Source organism: Cetorhinus maximus, chromosome 15 (genome assembly GCF_964194155.1).
Source record: "Cetorhinus maximus chromosome 15, sCetMax3.hap1.1, whole genome shotgun sequence".
NCBI classification, from domain to species: Eukaryota; Metazoa; Chordata; class Chondrichthyes; order Lamniformes; family Cetorhinidae; genus Cetorhinus; species Cetorhinus maximus.
Genome location: NC_135893.1, coordinates 6,468,702 through 6,487,970, shown reverse-complemented (window position 1 = coordinate 6,487,970; position 19,269 = coordinate 6,468,702). Strand labels below are relative to the sequence as shown.

General features: G+C 45.2%; 1 protein-coding gene across 6 annotated transcripts in view; it reads left to right on the top strand.

Moving 5' to 3' along the window:
- The window catches only part of pik3cd (phosphatidylinositol-4,5-bisphosphate 3-kinase, catalytic subunit delta), a 200,783-nt gene that overhangs the window by 159,176 nt on the left and 22,338 nt on the right, over nucleotides 1–19,269 (top strand). For all 6 annotated transcript variants that reach the window (XM_078557815.1, XM_078557818.1, XM_078557813.1 and 3 more), the window contains 9 exons: nucleotides 2,907–3,037; nucleotides 4,431–4,481; nucleotides 5,662–5,829; nucleotides 12,883–13,004; nucleotides 13,227–13,370; nucleotides 13,522–13,621; nucleotides 15,178–15,356; nucleotides 16,123–16,232; nucleotides 18,881–18,959. In XM_078557815.1, coding sequence (XP_078413941.1) covers nucleotides 2,907–3,037; nucleotides 4,431–4,481; nucleotides 5,662–5,829; nucleotides 12,883–13,004; nucleotides 13,227–13,370; nucleotides 13,522–13,621; nucleotides 15,178–15,356; nucleotides 16,123–16,232; nucleotides 18,881–18,959 — 1,084 coding nt within the window. The remainder of the gene's footprint in view (nucleotides 1–2,906; nucleotides 3,038–4,430; nucleotides 4,482–5,661; nucleotides 5,830–12,882; nucleotides 13,005–13,226; nucleotides 13,371–13,521; nucleotides 13,622–15,177; nucleotides 15,357–16,122; nucleotides 16,233–18,880; nucleotides 18,960–19,269) is intronic.

Here is a 19,269-nt window from a genome sequence, read left to right as displayed (position 1 = left end):
TCCTCCTAGAGAGTTAATATACTTAACATGAGACCATAAACCTCAGAATGGTTCCTTCAGATGCTTTGTGGCAACAGGCCAACAGGGCACGGGGCCAGAGTTTTAAAAGGCAAACTAAGGACAGGCATCAGGAAGTATTTTTTCACGTGGAGTGTGCTCAACAGCTGGGAAAGGTTGCTAGCAGGGGTGATTGAGACCAGGAAACTAAACTCTTTAAGAAACAATGAAATACTATAATGGGCTGATGCTGGAGTTGGTATGTTGGAAGGATGAGATCAAACGGCCTGACGAGCTTTCGTTCAGAGATCTTTTAATTTTAGTATTGCTTTATTCTATATTACTCATAATACGACATGTGGGTGGGGAAATGTATTTCAAAGCTTTTGTTTTAAATTGATGTCATGCATACAATGGGTGGAGTCTGATTAATGGAAATCGGAGTTCTCAGGCTTGTTAAAGTAATGCTTTTGGTTTAGTGAGAGGGCTGAATTTGACACGGCTGGTGGTCCCTGCCCTCCCCACCCCCCCAGCTAAAATGTCTGAGGTGGGGAGGGTGCACACCCACAATCCTGACAGCTGCCGGCGTTAAATGTTTTAAGGCAAAATTTTGCCCCTTTTCCTGGGAGGAAGCCCCCGCCTCAGAGAGCTGTCGGTCAGTCAAGTAGCCACCCGCTCTGTAGTCCCAGCAACACCGGTCGGGAGCGGTGGCCAGTTCTGGGGCTACCAGCCGCCCCGCCACACTGAGCAGCCCCCAGGTCAGTCCTGAGTCCGGGAGTCTTGTCAAGGCGGGTGGGTGGCTGGGGTTTCAGAGGCGAGGGCAGAGGGTTAAAGGGGGGAACGACCTTTCGGGATGTGCCTCCAGTTGGTCCATGGGGCCCATAAAGGAGAGCCCCCACCCCCATCTCCACCCCCATCCCCATCCCCACCCCCACCACCATCCCCATCCCCATCCCCACCCCATCCCTACCCCCACCCCCACCCCCACCCGCATCCCCACTTCCACCCCCACCCCATCCCCATCCCTACCCCCACCCCCACCCCCACCCCCACCCCCACCCCCACCCCCATCCCCACCCACATCCCCACCCCCACCCACATCCCCACCCACATCCCCACCCCCCACCCCCATCCCCACCCCCCACCCCCATCCCCACCCCCCACCCCCATCCCCACCCCCACCACCACCCCCCCCATCCCCATCCCCAACCCCAACCCCAACCCCATCCCCATCCCCATCCCCATCCCCATCCCCATCCCCATCCCCATCCCCATCCCCCTGCCCAACACCAGCCCATGCAGCTAAAGCTGTTGGGCTTCCCACATGGTGTGGGCCTCTCCCGACTGTGGATATAATATTGGTGGGGGGAGCCAATGAGGCCCTTAAGTGGCCATTAATTAGCCACTAAAGACTCTCAATAGGCCCAAAGGCTGGCGGGCTGTACAATGCTTCTCTCGCCCTCTGAAGAATTTCGGACAGGTTGAGGCAGGTGGGAAGGTGGGCAGTGTGAAGGCCACTCACTGGATTTTAAGTGCCCCCACCAACACCACTCTCCCCCCACCCCCCACCCCGGCCTTCAAAAGTATAAAATCCAGCCGATGGACTTTTGACCCTGTAATCGAGTTGTCAGACCCATTGCAAAACTAATCCTGACTACTCCTCTTTTATAGGTTTAACATCCCGGGGTGTAAATTCAACTTGGGTATTCACACAGCAGCCTGTTTAACCCTCCTTTCCATGAACGTATAAACCAGGCTGCTGACTCGCAATTGCCAGGCTTGCCTGACTGTCCAAAACAAATCCAACCCACTGGTCCAAATTTCATGGTCAGCAGTAAAGCAATGACCCTGCCACTGCCTTTGAGGAAAGCTACCCACAAGATTTAACCATCCCTGTGGTGTGAATTCCCCCTTTCCCAATGTTCGTTTGAAACTGACGCCCCGTCAAGGTAACCTCATGGCATCCAGCAGCAGTGATGTTGTCAAGCAGAGTGAGCAGCCAATCACATTGCAGTACTCTCACAGACAGCAAACCAGGAAGTAAAATGTACTGACTGTCCTTTACTTTTGAATATCATTTTTTAAGAGAGTGAAATAAATGTTTTGGGATATGGACCTTGGATTAAGGTAGAAGATGAAATGTTATTTAAAAAAAACTTTAAATTAAAAATATGTGGATTTTTAAAATTATTATAGAGAAATTCAACATTCCCTAAATATAAAGCTAGTTTTTCAGGGACAGTGAGGCTGCCCAGCAGTAATTATGAACTTAGTATGCTCCTAAAAATTAAATCACACCTCACTCAACAAAATGTAACTTTTTCAAGGATTTTTATAGTGAGACTATTAACATAAACGGGCAAATTATCATCAGTTCCGTGATTTCTAATTGATTGCAGACTAGAGGGACTGCAACAGCACACCTTGTGGAGGAGCATAGGATCACTAACAGCAAGTCCTGCCTTTCATATTTACCTGTACGTGTGCAGTCTCCAGAAGTTGCTGTTCATTCACAGGAGGAGTGACTGCGAACGCTGACAGTTTTACTTTGTTACTGCCTCAAAATCTAGCTCAGTACATTTCGTTCCTTGTGCCTTTCAAGATTGCAAATAGAGGCCAGGCCGTGCACTCGTGGAATGTTGGGGATGTGTGCTGATGAATTTTGAGAGGTTATTGGAATATGGAACTTGGCATCCTGGATAAGGAAGGACATTGATCCTTGGTCAGAAATACCATTGTCACTCACTAATGAAACCAGCATTTGCGTCAGAGAAATGGCTCTCCTCCAACTATTGCAGTTCTATACTCACCAGAATATGGAAGAACGGGGGAGTGAAAGCGCTTTATTTCAATAAATGATAAATTAGTTTCAGTAATTTATAACAGTGTGCATTCTATCTGTTTCGCAGATGAAAAGGGAGAACTGCTAAACCCAATGGGGACTGTGCAGAGTAACCCAAACACTGACAGCACTGCAGCCTTACATATCCATTTCCACAGCGTGGTATCCCAGCCCATCTACTACCCTTCCTTTGAAAAGGTACGTGCAGGGTTAGACCTCGGAGCGTGTGATTAAATGTGAAGGTGTTTCACTCCGCAAGACAGTCAGTGGAAGGTATTATTAAAAGTAAGGCAGTTCTCCCTAGGAATGGGAGTGCATTGATCCAGGCAATTTGCACACAGCACTCGGACTATTTACAATGGGGTAGAGATCAGATAGCAGCTTTCTAGTCTCTGATCCCAGCTGGGAATTGAAGTGTTTCCTAGAAGAGAAATAGGAAAGAATGAATTTAAAATCTGCGGGGAGGAAGAAAGCAGAACTGATTCTACTATTGAGGTGTTTTGAAGTGTTTGATTGTTTCACTGGTATGAGGCTATGTTTAAGCAAACTCCATTCTGGCTGTTTCTACTGCTTTCATTGCTTTTCCCTATTTCTCTTGACTCCCCTGCCCAAGGTACCGATTTGTACAGTGGTCAGTCTCACCTAGAACCTTCAGTATTCACTAGATTGATTCCTGGGGTGAAGAGTTTGTCCTGTGATGAGAGGCTGAGTAAATTGGATCTATACTCTGTGGAGTTTAGCGGAATGAGAGGTGACCCCCATTGAAACATACAAGATTCTGAGGGGGTTTGATAGGGTGGGGGCTGAGAGATTATTTCCGCTGGTCGGGGGATCCAAAACACAGGGGGGTGGGGCACAGTCTCAGGGTAAGGGGCCGATCATTTAGGACTGAGACGAGGAGAAATTTCTTCACTCAAAGTGTTGTGAATCTTTGGAATTCTCTACCCCAGAGGATTGTGGATTTTACATCATTAAGTACATTTAAGACTGAAATGGTCAGATTTTTGGGGCCTCAGGAAATTAAGAGATGTGGGGAGCGGGCAAGAAAGTGGGGCTGAAGGCCAGAATCAGCCATGATTGTATTGAATGGCGGAGCAGGCTCAAGGGACCACACAGTCTGCTCCTGCTCCTATGTTCCTCTGTCACCCAAATGACCATCTGCAACATGCAAATCTAGGCAGTGAGGATCCACAGCTCAACTGTAGAGTGCATCACCATCAAGCTCGGTCTTTAAGAGGCTCCCACTCCTGCACGTCTAGCAGGGGTCACTGAATAACCAGAAGAAGCAGGAACCCTGGTTGATATCACTTCCCCACCCCAACCCAGACAATCTGCCAGTAGGTTTTGCATCTGTCCTTCTGGCTGAGATCGACTGACTTGTCATAGACCAGGCTATTGACTGATTACCTGCCGGAGGCACCAGGGAGCCTATAACATCTAAACCTAAGTAGTGATTTGCAGATATTTACAGAATAGCATTCTAAAGTTTTTAAAACAAAGATGTGAAATACATGTTACATTGTCTTTAGTTTGACTGTAAAGTTTTGGTTTTTAAGATATAAATATGCGAATGTACTTTCCTCTTCCTCAGATTCTTGAGTTGGGGAAGAATGGCGACCGTGTGAAAGCATCACAGGCTGAGGTAACTCTCCAGTAACGTATGCAGAGTGTGCTAATGCCCAGGAACATGTACACTGTGTGTTATTCCCAAGTAAAATTTACCTAGTGAACTATTTCCCTAATTCATCATGCGTGCACGGACTCGCCGGTAACATATGTATTATGTGTTACTCTCCAGTAATGTGCAGGTAGTGTTACTCCCCACCATTGTGCCATGTTCACTTGCCTGTTATATGCAAACTGAGTTACTCCCAGACAAACATCTGTGTTGCCCTCCAGTAACACAGACCATGTTTGCAGTCAATGATGTGTTCTGCGTGTTACTCTGTGATGTACATGTGCACCAATAATCTGCCCGAGACATCTGTGCCTTCTCATTCTGGCCTTTTGATTGGTCCACCATTGGCAGCCATGCCTTGGGTGACCTTGGCCCTAAGCTCTGGAAATTCCTGCCAAAACGCTCTGACTCTCTACTTCCCTTCCTTTAACACCCCTTAATTCCTACCTCTTTGACCAGGCTTTGGGCCATCTGCCCTAATATTGCCTATGTGGCTTGGTGCCTAATTTTGCTAAGTAACTCTCCTGTAAAGCGCCTTGAGAAGTTTTATTATGTTGAAGACGTTATATAAGGACTTGTTGCTGTGGTGTATGCTGTCTGGTGCTGTCTTGTGATGTTTATCCTTGGAGTTAGTCTCTCAGAATGCATGAACTCTCCTGTGATGCATGAACTATTTACTGGTGACATGTACTGTAATCTGTTGAGTGGCTGAATGTTTTTGTAACTATACAGTACCAGTCCCATTAAGTTACAGCCTGCCTCAGAAATCACTAACCAGTGTTTCCCCTCCATGTACACCCATTGTTTCTGCACTGTGCTTTATTCCCAGAGCTCTGAGGAGCCTTTTCGAAACACAGGAGCTGAAATTAATTAAATGCCATATTATTTAATGTAGTTGCTTTAATGCAGCCTCCTCATCATTATTCATGGTGACCCCAGCACTTGAACAATGGGCCCTTAGAAATGAGTGGGTGCCCATGCTTTTCACGAGGCCTCTCTCCTGGAGAAGTTTTGTTACGTGTTTCGAATCCAACGATACAAATGCACTAGGGGCACTCGCATTGATAGTCTTTTGAAAGGAGGAAGAAAAGAATGTGCTTGTTGAGGAACATGTGTAACAGTGTTCTCTGAAACTTGTGCACAGCAACAGCAATTGAAGGAGATTATGGAACGCAAAGCGTGCACAGAATTCTTTGAGGATGAGAAGGACCTCGTGTGGACGCTACGATATGAAGTTCGTGACCATTTCCCCGATGCCCTTGCTAAGCTGCTGTCTATAACAAAGTGGAATAAGCATGAAGATGTTGCTCAGGTAAGAAGCCGGGATGAGCAAACCTCTCGCTGAACTAGCACGAGGTCGCCAGGTTCCGCAAACCGGCAGCACTGAGATAAAAGCAAAAAACTGCCGATGCTGGAAATCCAAAACAAAAAAATACCTGGAAAAACTCAGCAGGTCTGGCAGCATCTGAGATTTTGGGGTCGCAATTGTGCTATTATGTGACACAGGCATTGTGTATCTGCAAAACATCTTTGCCACTTTTCTTTAAAGTTGCTCATTTTTACTTCAGGTAGTTTTGTGCCTGTGTTAAAATGCTGACCCAAGGGGAATTTCATGGGAATGCACATAACCGTGTGTCATCAATATTGCCCAACCTGATTTCAACCCGTCACAGTCAATCAGGTGTGTAGACACCAGCTCCTTCATATCCTGATGCCAGTCCAGCTCGTGTTTAAGGGCAGTGCCTGAGTGGACATTTTGGAAATGTCCTTTGGAAATCTGCCGGGGGTGATAAAGGGCAGCCGGATGCCTGTTGGTTGAGGGATTTGTTGATTTGCTAAACCCACCTCGGAAGATAGTTCCATGAGGCATCGACAGTCCTGCAGCCTGCCCTCCCATCAGCGATTACAACAAGCCCAGGGAGGGGGGTCATTGCGCTGACACCTTCTCTAATAAATAAATCTGGAAATTTGCGAGCGGGTCCCAAAATATTCTGCCCCAAAAACTCAACTCCAGGGAAGGGATCCTCCTATCAACTATTTGTCTACGTGCAACACCAGTTCCACAATGTGTCATTGAGCCTTAATAGGGATGAGCAATAAATACTACCTCATACTGAGAATTAAATAGGAATGAGAAAATAGGATCAAGTCTTACAAGGGAACTTGTGTTACAATCCTGTGTGTGTGTTTGTTTGTTTGTTTGTTGCCCATTTTAAATGAGTTCATTCCTCCTGAAAGATTGCATAGGAAAGAATGTAAATGTTGCTGATTAGAAATTGTACCTTCAAATGTCTTTTACAAAAGAGTTCATTTAATAAAATCGCACCCCCCCCACCAAATACAATGTGGTTAAAAAACATGGACAGATCGCTTTCAGTGAGAGCGTTCATGTCTGAATCGGTAAGACAGGCAGATAAAGGCACCTTGTTGGTGAGGAGTGGTGTGGTGTGGTGGGTGGGGGCGGGGAGCCACATCTAGCAGCTGTGGGTGTGACAGACAAACACCCTCAGGTGCCCTTATCCCACAGGCCCAGGTGGAAGATGCAGCAAACAAACAGCCCCCAAAAGACCAAGTGGACCCGCCCGACTACTTCCTGGGAAGGGGGATTCGAGGAAAGGAAAAAGATGGAAGTGTTAGGGGGGCCATTTCAGGAGAAGGATTGCAGCACTGTAACCTCCTGTGTTTGAAAGCTGTCCTGTTTAATGTGGATGCTGTCGATGGAGGATTTGTCGTGAACGGAGAGACCGTCCTCGATGAGGTGCGTGATGGGTTTAATTAGCAGCTTTAATTCTTCATCCTGGTTCCTGGAAAGTGCGGATGCAATGCGGCCTCAAACAGCCAATCCTCAGTGCAAGACCATTCAGTACTGAGACTGCGGAGCTGGCTCAGGTTCCCCCACGGGCTTTCTGTACCGGAATTGCATTCTATTAGGGAGAGAGATCCAGCTGCTTAGGCAGTAAGCCAGCATAATACACTTCAGTACTGTTTTGAGTTAAAGGAAGGACATTTACTGATCCACGTTTCATAATTTATTTATGTATCATCACATACACTGATACTGTCTATGACATGAGGTTTTTTTTTAAGAACAATTATGTAAGGCACGTCATCATGTTGGCTCACAATCAGCAGCCCTCCTATAACTAACCCACTCAGCCAACCTTGATATATGAATCTGGATAATCACTGTTTGGTTATTTTACCATGAAGGGATTTCCCAGCAACAATGATCCCCAGCCTCCCCCAGTACCTCTGCCTGTAGCAGGGCCCATAGGATAGGAAGACAAAGCTTTGGTTAATTTCCCTCACCCAACTGCGCTCCCATTAATAGTCCAGGGAACTGATTGTTAATTCGTGATTTCTGCCTCGGCTGAGACCAGTTAATCCAGCAGCGGTCAGGGATGGATCTGGAGACCTGGTGGTCTGAAGTGATTAGCGGTATATTGTCAGCTATCCTTAGCAACGTGGCTGTGAGGACAGTGACAAGGTCTGTGGAGCCGTCAGGTGCCATCAGGTATCAGTTCTGTACAGACTGGACCTCTAATCATCTGTTAAAGTAACCTCTCCGGGCAGCTTAATTTCAGATGGATCTAGATAGCCCTCCAGCGACTCCCCCCACCCCCCGGGATGTTTCATATACAGCCCACCTCAACCCACTTCCCCCTCCCAACCCCAGGTTGGACTTGAGGTGGTACAGGGGGCTGTGAAGCCGTTCATTGCAAATATAAATTGTTGGAGGTGTTTTCAGAGTTAGAAACTCTCAGACCCAGACTGCGAGTGTTGAGTATAAGGTGGTCCAGAATAAATAGGAAAACTGTGCAACCCTGACTGAGGTACAACTCAGATTCCAGATAAGTGTTTATTTGCTCCAGTATTCTCACTTCTAACCTTCCCAGACATATTTTCCTCTTAGTCACGAGTTTTTGGCAGTTGTTATTTGCTGTGGATTATGTACTGGGCTGTTTTCCCAGAATGTGCTTTAAATCACAGGAGGCCAGGAATGATTGCTTTGTGATTTCAGAATTTCCCCTTAACAGTCAGAGGATAATAGTAATTAGATTGCTTTTTGCTGGATAAATTGATGGGGGGGGAAGGTGTCTGATATTCCAATTTCGGGGGAGTTAGCCTTTAGCTTGATGGTAGCATTCTCACCTCTGAGTTCGAGGTGCAGGCATAGAATGAAAGAGCAGGGAGTCTATTCTGGAACGGTACAAAACACTGGTTAGGGCTCAGCTGGAGTACTGTGTGCAGCTCTGACCGCCGCACTATAGGAAAGATGTGATCGCATTAGAGGAGGGTACAGGGGAGATTTACAAGGATGTAGCCTGGACTGGAGAATTTCAGTTATGCAGAAGGATTAGATAAGCTGGGGTTGTTTTCTTTGGAACAGGAGGAGGCTGAGAGGAGACCTAATTGGTGTATAAAATTCTTATTTATCTAGATAGAGTGGATAGGTGCCCCTATTCCCCTTGGTTGAGGGGGTCCATAAGCAGGAGGCATAGATTTAGGGTAAGAGGTTAAGAGGTAGGAGGTTTAGAGGGGATTCAAGGGGAATTTTTTTCACCCAGCAGATGGTAGGGATCTGGAACTCATTGCCTGAGAGGGTGGCAGAGTCAGAAATCCACATCACCTTTAAAAAAGTATCTGGATATTCACTTGGAAGTGCCCTAACCTAAAAGGCTACAGACCAAGAGCTGGAAAGTGGGGTTAGACTGGATGGCTCCTTGCTGGCTGGAATGGATGCAATGGGCCGAATGGCCTCCTCTTGTGCTGTAAATTTCTCTGACTCTGTCACTCTTCAGTGGTTCAAAGCCTTGGTCCAGCCTGTTCCAGTGAGCAGAGAGCGATCTCCTGCTCAGAATTCCTGGCTGACATCCAGTAAGACACGCGAGTAACCCCCTCAACATATGGGTTGTCAGAGCCCATAAAGAAAAAAAAACCTCCTGCCTACCAGCTGGTATAAAGATGGTGATGGAAGGAGAATTCCCATCGAGGAGCTCCCTGACCGGAGCTCAGCCTGTCAATCCTTCACACTTGTTCTCCAAGGGGAGTGTTTGAAGATACAGAAACATTAACAGTCCGTGCCTAATGATACATTGAGCCTGTAGTTTGTGGGTTTTTTTTGGGTTAAAAAGAAGAAAAGTAAGTTTATTTAATTTCCTGCCTCTGCTTCATCCCTTGTTTACTTGGGAATGGTTCCTATGGTGACTCACAGCTCTCTGGTCCCCCACTCAGTCACCGTTCCCCATGAGCAGACTGCCCGACAGTGGAATCCACACCAGCTTAATAGTCGTGGAGTCGAACTGTATCAATTATGAGTGACAGAGCCGCCTCTTCTCATTTGACGCTTGAACGTGACGGAGTGACGACTGAGGGACAGTTTTAGGCAATTTGCACGAATGGGATTTTGTGCCAAGAGATCTCTGTATTTTTTTTTTAAACAAATTGGCTAAATCTCTGTCTTCGCTTTCCTGTAGCAGTCAGTGGGTACCAGGGAGGAGCAGAAAACCTGAGTGGATGTTTTTTTGGGTTGTTTTCTCTGCCCTGTCTCTGAGACAAATTTTAACATCCCGTCTGCTGCAGCACCGACCAATAATTGAACCCTGGGCCCTCTGTTTTTCAACAGCTGTTTTTAGACATTGTCACATGGCCAATGTACCCACAAAGCAACGGGAGGGAGGGGAAATTTTTTAAAAGCCCACATGAAAACAAGAAAAAATACATCTGCAATATGAGCTTCCAAGGCAGCCAATCTGGACGCACACTTAATTCCATTTGCAAGCTGACTCATGACTTGAGAACCCTGAATGAAGCAACGAGGTTCCTTTTAAAGAGCAGAGACAGAACTGTAGAAAGCAGGACTGATGAGATGGGCATAATGCCAATAAAAAATCTCTTTAGGGAATTCTGTTCTTTCTCAAGGTGAAATTATTAATCCTATACCCAGTAGAAAGAAAGAGATTTGCATTTATATAGCAACTTTCATGACCCTAGATATCCCAAAGTGCTTTTCAGCCAATGAAATATGTTTGAAGTATAGCCACTGTTGTAATGTGGGAAACACGGCAGCCTAACTGTGCACAGCAAGCTCCCGCAAACAGTAATGTGATAATGACCTGTTTTTGTGATGTTTGATTGGCCAGGGTACCAGGGAGAACTCCCCTGCTCTTCTTCCCAGGATCTTTTATGTCCACCTGTGAGGGCAGATGGGACCCCGGTTTAACATCTCAGCTGAAAGACGGCACCGCCAACAGTGCAGCACTCCCTCAGCACTGGCACTGGCGTGTCTGCCCAGATTGTGATGCTGAAGTGGGGCTTGAACCCACAGCTTTCTGACTCAGAGGTGAGGGTGCTACCCACTTGAGCCACAGTTGATCCCTAATACTTAGGTGATGCACCAATCACAGTTGTCTGTTGACACCTGGACCAGGCAGCAACTACACGGGTGAGGAAGATTAAACTTTCCATATTTCTCATGGAGAAATAAAAATTTCATCTTGTTACATCCATATTTGCAAAAAGTATTGTCGCCATCAAAATTCTGTCTTCATAAGATGTTGTCCAAATGTTAAATAATATCTCGATCTTTGAGTATTGCCATGGTCCTGAAATCAATGCATTAATCTACTTTTGTTAAAGCTAATCTGAGAGAAACCAAAACTGCAAGATTGTTAATTTATCTTAATTTTATGCCAAAGCTTAGTTTCCAAAGTTTCTGGTTTGTCAAGTGGCTCTAAGGGTTTATCTGTCAAGCCTAAGGTGTGCAGAGTGCAATAGTGTTACCAATAATGAAAAGAATTGTCCAGCTCAAGATTCTAGACAGACTTGATTGACTCTTCATGAGGTGGCCCCAAATAGTGAACAGCTGTTGATAATCCTGTCAATGACAGGAAAACATTAAAAATGGCTTTACACTGAGGGTAATAGGTGCCTGTCCCACCATGAGTATCACAGCAAGACCGTTAGACCCCTGTGTGTGCCTTTCAGTTTGTTTACAGAATTTGGAAGAAGGGAAATGTGTGGTTACACTCTTGGACATTGAGCTAACATCTCTGTGGCCCTTTGAAGCTGACAAAGGGAATGAAAAGGCTCCTTTGCACTTAATATTCACTTGACTCCTCTTTTGGGCCTTGAAAATCACCTCAGAAAGAGCCTGCTCACTTTATTAAAACTACAAGGTAATCTCTCAAGGTGAATGGTTTTGGTGTGAAGCGTCACTCACGGGAGGGGCAGGTTGAAGTCAGGCGTGAGGTTTACGTACAAGAAGTTAAATGTTATGCTTTTTCTTAACAGTTATAGTTCAAGGTGTGTTGATCTCCCACTCTCTGTAGGGAGGTCTTTCTCTGTCCTTATATGTCTCCTGCTCTCTTCCTGTTTTATGCTCTTTTTCTCTGTCATTCTCTCTCACTCTTCGTGCAAGTGAAAAAGAATTGATGGATCTAAGCTCAGTTGTTGCGAGGAACACGTGAACCAGGATCTTGAGAGACTGTTGATGGAGTCCAGACAATGGATCTGTGCCCGGCATAGCATCAACGGCAGTTAGCTTCACCTGTATTTTTGATCTAGGTAGCAGAAGCTTTCTTTCTGCTGGATATCTGCCCAAAGCAGGACTTCCTGCTCCCTCTTTCTCAACAAACTCAAGTCAGAAGCAATTAATTCCTTGTCAGCATCCTGCTGTTTGGTACAGTACTCTGCTGCAATGACAATTCTTAAACATTTGAGGACTGAAATTTGTTCAGACTGTGCAGTTTTAACACTTGAGTATTTAACAGGAAATAGTTACAATGGATGTTGTACAAAATATATTTTATAAATTTCCCATGCACAGGATGTTATTGACACTTGTTAGAAATGTAGACGGTGATCGGCATATTGTAGTAATCCGATATGTAATATATCTTTAAGACAAGTATTGTAATGTAAGATCCAATAACAGAGTAGTGCGAGCTCCCGCTATGTGAGAGAGTCTTGAGTTAGTCACTGATGAGTGAAGACAGAGTTTTATGTTATGAGCACATGAGTGTAGCTGCTGAGCTTAGTTTGTAAATAAACAGCCTGTGTTTATTCTAACAAAGATCTCCGGATGTCCTCTCTCTCTCTGTACCAACTCGGTCACCCTGAAACAAGCATGCAACCTGGATCCTTTAGCCCCGACAAACCAAGGGCACTGGATCCAACACATATGCACTGTTCAATGTGCCAGGCAGTGAAACCTCTTTGTATATGTGGGTGATGTTAAATATTTTTTTTTTTTTTTGGACTCAGTGCCGTTTAACGGGAGCAAATGGTCTGTTGCAGTGCGAAAATGTCCAAGAGTCTGAAGGAATGACCTGTAATTGCAGCCAGAGTTGATTTTCTTTTGCAGATGATGTACCTTCTGCAGTCATGGAAAGAACTGCCGGCACTAAACGCACTGGAGCTTCTGGACTATAGTTTCCCCAGTCGCTGCGTCCGCTCTCTGGCAATAAACTGTTTAAAAAAGCTGAGGTACGTAGCACTTGGGAAAGCAAGCAACTTAAGCTGAACCCCCTCATGAGCAGAAAGTGAACTCTTTATTTCCAAAGATATTTTTCCAGTTGGATAAGCTGATCGTCTCGTTAATGTTGCAGGAATTTAACTGTACTTGAGTTGATGATGATCTCTAAAGGTTTTAAGTTTGATATATTTGGTTGAACAACACTTTCTTGTTTTGGCGTTTTCCCCCCATAGTGAGGAAGAGCTCGCCCAGTATCTCCTCCAGCTGGTGCAAGTGCTGAAATATGAGCCCTACTTGGATTCTGAACTAACCAAGTTCCTGTTGGACAGAGCTTTAAGCAACAAAAAAATAGGACACTTCCTGTTCTGGCATCTCAGGTAAAGGACCCAATATATTTACACACAGTGTCCTTAAACCATGGCAATGGGTGTTTGATCCCCATCTTGTTGATGTGCATAGCTATGAGGGGTCCACCGTTAGGCTTTCCTAGTCATTCTGATGATGAATCCTGTTTTGTGTATGCTTCAGGTCAGAAATGCATTTCCCAGCAGTATCACTGCGGTTTGGACTAATTCTGGAGGCGTATTGTCGAGGGACTAACTACCACATGAAATCTTTGTTGAAGCAGGTGAGTGACAGCTTGGCGGGGCCAATAATTCGGGCCGTTAACTTCGGTGGTGGAGAAACTTCGAGAAACAATGATTCGAGATAGAATTGATAGTCACGTGGAAAAATTTGGATTGATTGGGAAGAGTCAGTGTGGATTTGTTAAAGGAAAATTGTGTCTAACTAATTTGCTGGAGTGTTTTGAAGAGGTAACAGAGACGGTTGATGAGGGCAAGGCCGTTGATGTGGTGTATGTGGACTTCCAAAAGGTGCTCGATACAGTGCCACACAACAGACTTGTGAGGAAAGTTATAGGTCATGGGATAAAAGAGACAGTAACAATGTGGATACAAAATTGGCTGAGGGATAGGAAACAGAATAATGGTTAATGGGTATTTTTTGGGCTGGAAGAAGGTTTGTAGTGGAGTTCCCCAGGGGTCAGTATTGGGACCCCTGCTCTTCCTGATATATATAAATGACCTAGATCTTGGTGTGCAGGGGACAATTTCGGAGTTTGTGGATGACACAAAACTTGGGAGAATTGTAAACTGTGAGGACGACAGTGTGGAACTTCAAAAGGACATTGACACATTGGTTGAGTGGGCAGATAGGTGGCAGATGAAGTTCAATGCAGAGGAATGTGAGGTGATACACTTCGGTGAAAAGAACATGGAGAGACAGTATAAAATAAAGGATACTATTCTAAAGGGTGTGCAGAAGCAGAGAGACCTGAGTGTATATGTACATAATTCGTTAAAGGTGGCAGGACAGGTGGAGAGAGCTGTTTCTAAAGCATAAAGTATTCTAGGCTTCGTTAATAGGTGTGTAGAGTACAGGAGCAGGGAGGTTATGATGAACTTATATATGACACTGGTTAGACCTCAGCTGGAGTATTATGTACAGTTCTGGGTGCCACACTATAGGAAGGATGTGAATGCATTGGAGAAATGCAGAAGAGGTTTATGAGAATGGTTCCAGGGATGAGACATTTCAGTTATGAGGAAAGATTGGAGAAGTTGGGACTGTTTTCCTTGGAGAGGAGAAGGCTGAGAGGAGACTTGATAGAAGTTTTCAAAATAAGGAGGGGTCTGGACAGAGTAGATAGGGAGAAACTGTTCCCGCTCTCGTAAACAGATCGAGAACCAGAGGGCACAGTTTTAAAGTGTTTTGCAAAAGGGGCAAATGCGAGGTGAGAAAAACCTTTTTCACACAGCGAGTGGTTAGGGTTTGGAATGCACTGTCTGGAAGTGTGGAGGAGGCAGGTTCAATTGAGGCATTCAAGAGGGCATTGGATGATTATCTAAATAGAAACAATGTGCAGGGTTATGGGGAAAAGGCAGGAGGTTGGCACAAAGTTAAAATGCTCAGAGAGCCGGTGCAGACAGGATGGGCCGAATGGACTCCTTCTACACTGTTACAATTCTGTGATTCTGTTAACCATTTGAGGATGAGTTGTCGTGTGATGCTGTTGTTGGGTGTCCATAATCCTTATGCACCAAGCGTCGCAGTTTAACAAAATAGATATTACGGGAGAACAGTTGGTTTGCCGAATCGATCTCTCACTGTGTTCTTCTGCAGTGTGAAGCACTGAAGAAAATGAAGGCCCTAAATGACTTTGTGAAGTCCAGCTCCCAGAAGACAACCAAACCAAAAACAAAAGAAGCTATGCACCTGTTTATGAGACAAGATACATACATGGAAGCTCTTTCTAACTTCTACTCTCCCCTGAATCCATGTATGCTCCTCACAGAACTCTGGTACGTAGACAGAATTGGATATTGAGGCGTGAGGTATCACCAGATTTTCCCAACCTTAGGCCTAATATAAGCAAGGTGTGTAACTGTAATAAATGTCGGAGTTTATAATGGACATTGTGGTATTCTCTAGGAGATGGTTTTGGTTTTGTTACAATGAGAAATGCTATCAATCAGCTGTTCCCAATAACCTGGAAGTAAAGACACTATTGCTGAACCATCGAGATTTGGAACATCTCATGATTGATTATTGATCTGTTTTACATTAATTGATCACAGCTAGAGGAGTGGTAAGAGCACTCAGTGCCATCACCATACCCTTGAGTTAGAGATGGCAAAATCAGCCCCGGTTCCCACACCTTACCTGGCAAAGCTCACTGAAATGTAAGTATGTGATGCTCAGGTGAGGACGTGTGGCACCCCCACAGTCAATCAGCTTACCTGCATTCAACTTCCAGGCTGGGCACCAGGGATGGGTGCTGAACACTGTAGTGTTCCATGGGAACCATATCCCAACCAGGGTCTTGGGGCCTTTGTGAGGGGAAAAATGAAGAAGTGTAGACCCTGGCAGCAAAGCTAAAGCAATCTGAGACTGTCACAGGTTAGTAGCCAACAGGATAGAAAGGAATTTTCCTTTGAAAAGACATCAGGAGGCCAAAGATAAGTTTTGTGGTTTATTTATATGCTTGTGGGGTTTACTGGACATATTTCTCGTGCCATTGACTCATATTCACCAAATCAGGGATCTTTCTCTTATTGGCTTTTTCAGGGTGGAGAAATGCAAGTTTATGGATTCCAAAATGAAACCACTGTGGGTTGTTCACAGAAATCAGAGATATGATGGGAATCCCATGGGCATCATGTTCAAGAATGGGGATGGTAGGAAAATCTTTCTGTCCTATAATTTTATTTTAATGTTTATGCTTCGTGGTATGGAATGCATTATGGTGGATATAATCATAACCTTACTCTTTTATAAATGGTGGGTTAATTCCACAATCCCACACTGTGCTTGAAGATAGTGTGTCTCAGAGGCAGAGTTACAACACTGCAGCCTCACCTAGATAAACTACTCTCCCTACTTGGACCATGGAACAAACAATGTGTGTACGCAATAACGTGAAATCTAATCTTTTATACAAGTTACAAGACCACAAATAGCATGTGTGAATGGACAATAGATCTGAAATTATGGCGATTAAAATCATAACCAGAACTACTGCTGCAAAGAGTGGTGTTGGGTGTGCCTACATGGGCTGCAGCGGTTCAAGAAGGCAGCTCACCACCATCTTCTCAAGGGCAGCTAGGGATGGGCAATAAATGCCGGCCTAGTCAGCGTCACCCACAGCCCAAGAACGAAGAAAAAAGGCAAGCAATTCAAAAGAAAGCTACCTGCTTCTTCATCCAATCATCGATGGTCTGCCGTAACCATGGGGATCTCTGACCTTGACGGCCTCCAATCATCGTGGAGCATTGACAAGTAAAGAATTAATATCAGGAACAACCAGGGTGATAGCTGACATTGAGCATTGGGTCTGTCTGATGTGGTGATAGGTGGCGTTTGGTGGTGATATGAGGTCCTGACCTGGGTGGTGAAGTTTCTGCTTTGGTTCTGTTTTCTCTCATGGGGCCAATCTGTACAGGTCACTTGTGGCACTGCCACGCCATAGAACCATGGAAAAGTCACTCAAAGGCCATGAGATCATAAGAAGGCAGGAGTAGGCCACTCGGCCCCTGGAGCCTGTCCCACCATTCACTAAGATCATGGCTGACCTTCTGCTTCAACTCCACCGTCCCACACTATCCCCATATCCCTTAATTCCCTCAGTACCCAAAAAGCCGATGGACCTCTGTCTCGAATATACTTAACAACTGAACATCCACAGCTCTCCGGGATCGAGAATTTCGAAGATTCACAATCCCCTGAGTGAAGAAATGTCTCCATATCTCTCAGTTCTAAATGGCCGACCCCTTAATGTGAGAGTGTGGCCCCCAAATCAAAATCCTCTAGTGAGGGGAATGAGCCTCTCAGAGCCTAAGAATTTTATATGTTTCAGTGAGATGTGTATGTAACCTGCTTTCTACATGAAACGTTTGTCCAACTATACCATTTGCTGGTTTTCTTTTCCCTTTTTTGCTAATTAAGAGAAGCCCCGGTCAAAATTCCAACAAGTGCCTGTTGTCCCCCGGGGCAGATTCATGACCTGGCTAAAGCCCCGGCCCCTGTTCCCCAACCCCGGGGTGAAAATTCCACCCCACCATAATATTACACATGATATAGGCTCACTGCCCTTATAAAACAGCACACCCTCTCAGAGCTGAGGGGTGGTGCACTCACTGAAAAGGAGTAAATGTCCATCACAGTCCAAGGGGGCCATTATCTTGTTACCGAGGTGAAAAACAATCGGAAGGAAGGAAGAAAGCAAGCCAGGGATTTTTTTAATGCATTCCACTGAGTTGGAGCTACAAGCAAATTGATCGAGCTCTAATTAAACCCTTGCCCCTTTACTGGCAGCTGTAGTTTATCTGGACTCCCACACAAAGTACTTCAGCTTAAGGGATGGGACAGGTTAGCAGAGAAACATGATAATTTGACCCTTCCCATCGACCATCTGTGACTAAACAGCAGGCTTGCCAACTGTGATTAAATATGCATTCGGAGCAGGAGTAGGCCACTCGGCCCCTCGAGCCTGCTCCGCCATTCAGTGAGATCATGGGTGATCCGATTGTAACCTCAACCCCACAACCTGCCTACCCTGATAACCTTTCACCCCCTTGCTTATCAAGAATCTACTACCTCTACCTCAAAAATGTTCAAAGACTCTGCCTCCACTGCCTTTTGAGGAAGAGGGTTCCAAAGACTCATGACCCTCTGGGAGAAAGAATTTCTCCCCATCTCTGTCTTAAATGTGAGCGACCCCTTATTTTTAAACCCTAGTTCGAGATTCTCCCACAAGAGGAAACATCTTCTCCACACCCACCCTGTCAAGACCCCTCAGAATCTTAAAGGCTTCAATCAAGTCACCTCTTATTCTTCTAAACTCCAGTGGATATAAGCCTAGCCAGCCCAACCTTTCCCCATAAAACAACCCGCCTATTCCTGATATTAGTCTAGTAATCCTAGAGATTTCATCACATGACTTGCCCCAATGCTCCAGCCATTAGTCGGCCAACACATCCACCCTTGTGATGCACTGCCTTCCTATGCCAGTAGGAAAGCAAAGAGACTCATTACCCAACTGGATGATGCTTGACTGTGAGCCAAAAAAACCTTTAACCCGTTTTCAATTTTTCTATATCTGGTAAAGAAAAATGTTCAAAGAATTTTTTTTAAAAATACTGCCTATTTTAATGCCCCGATGATTTTTTGTTGCACACAGCAGTGTCCTGGAGATCGATCTTCAATTCCTGTAGACTCCAGGCCAAGCCTGGAGAGTTGGCAACCCTACTAAACAGCATCAAAGAACCCCTGGTGTTTATCATTTTCTCAAAAGGAGAACTTATTCTAGTTCCTTTTCTTACCCTAGATCTACGGCAGGACATGTTGACAATCCAGATGATTCAGCTGATGGATGTTCTGTGGAAAAAACAGGGTCTGGACTATAGGTAAAATAAGCTCTTCTGACCAGTACTGAATCTCTCTCCAAATTGCATGTGATATAAACAGAACTTAAACTCATCCCACTTGGGAGTGGGAGCATGGAATCAGGCTAACACAATCTGGTTGAGGGGAACGGTAGCATGGTGGTTATCTTACTGGACGAGTAATCCAGGGGCCTGGACTAATGATGTGATCCAGCGACATGAGTTCGAATCCCGCCACAGCAGTTGGAGAATTTAAATCCAGTTAATAAATAAATTGGAATTAAAAAGCTAGTCTCGGTAATGGTGACCATGAAACTACTGGATTGTCATA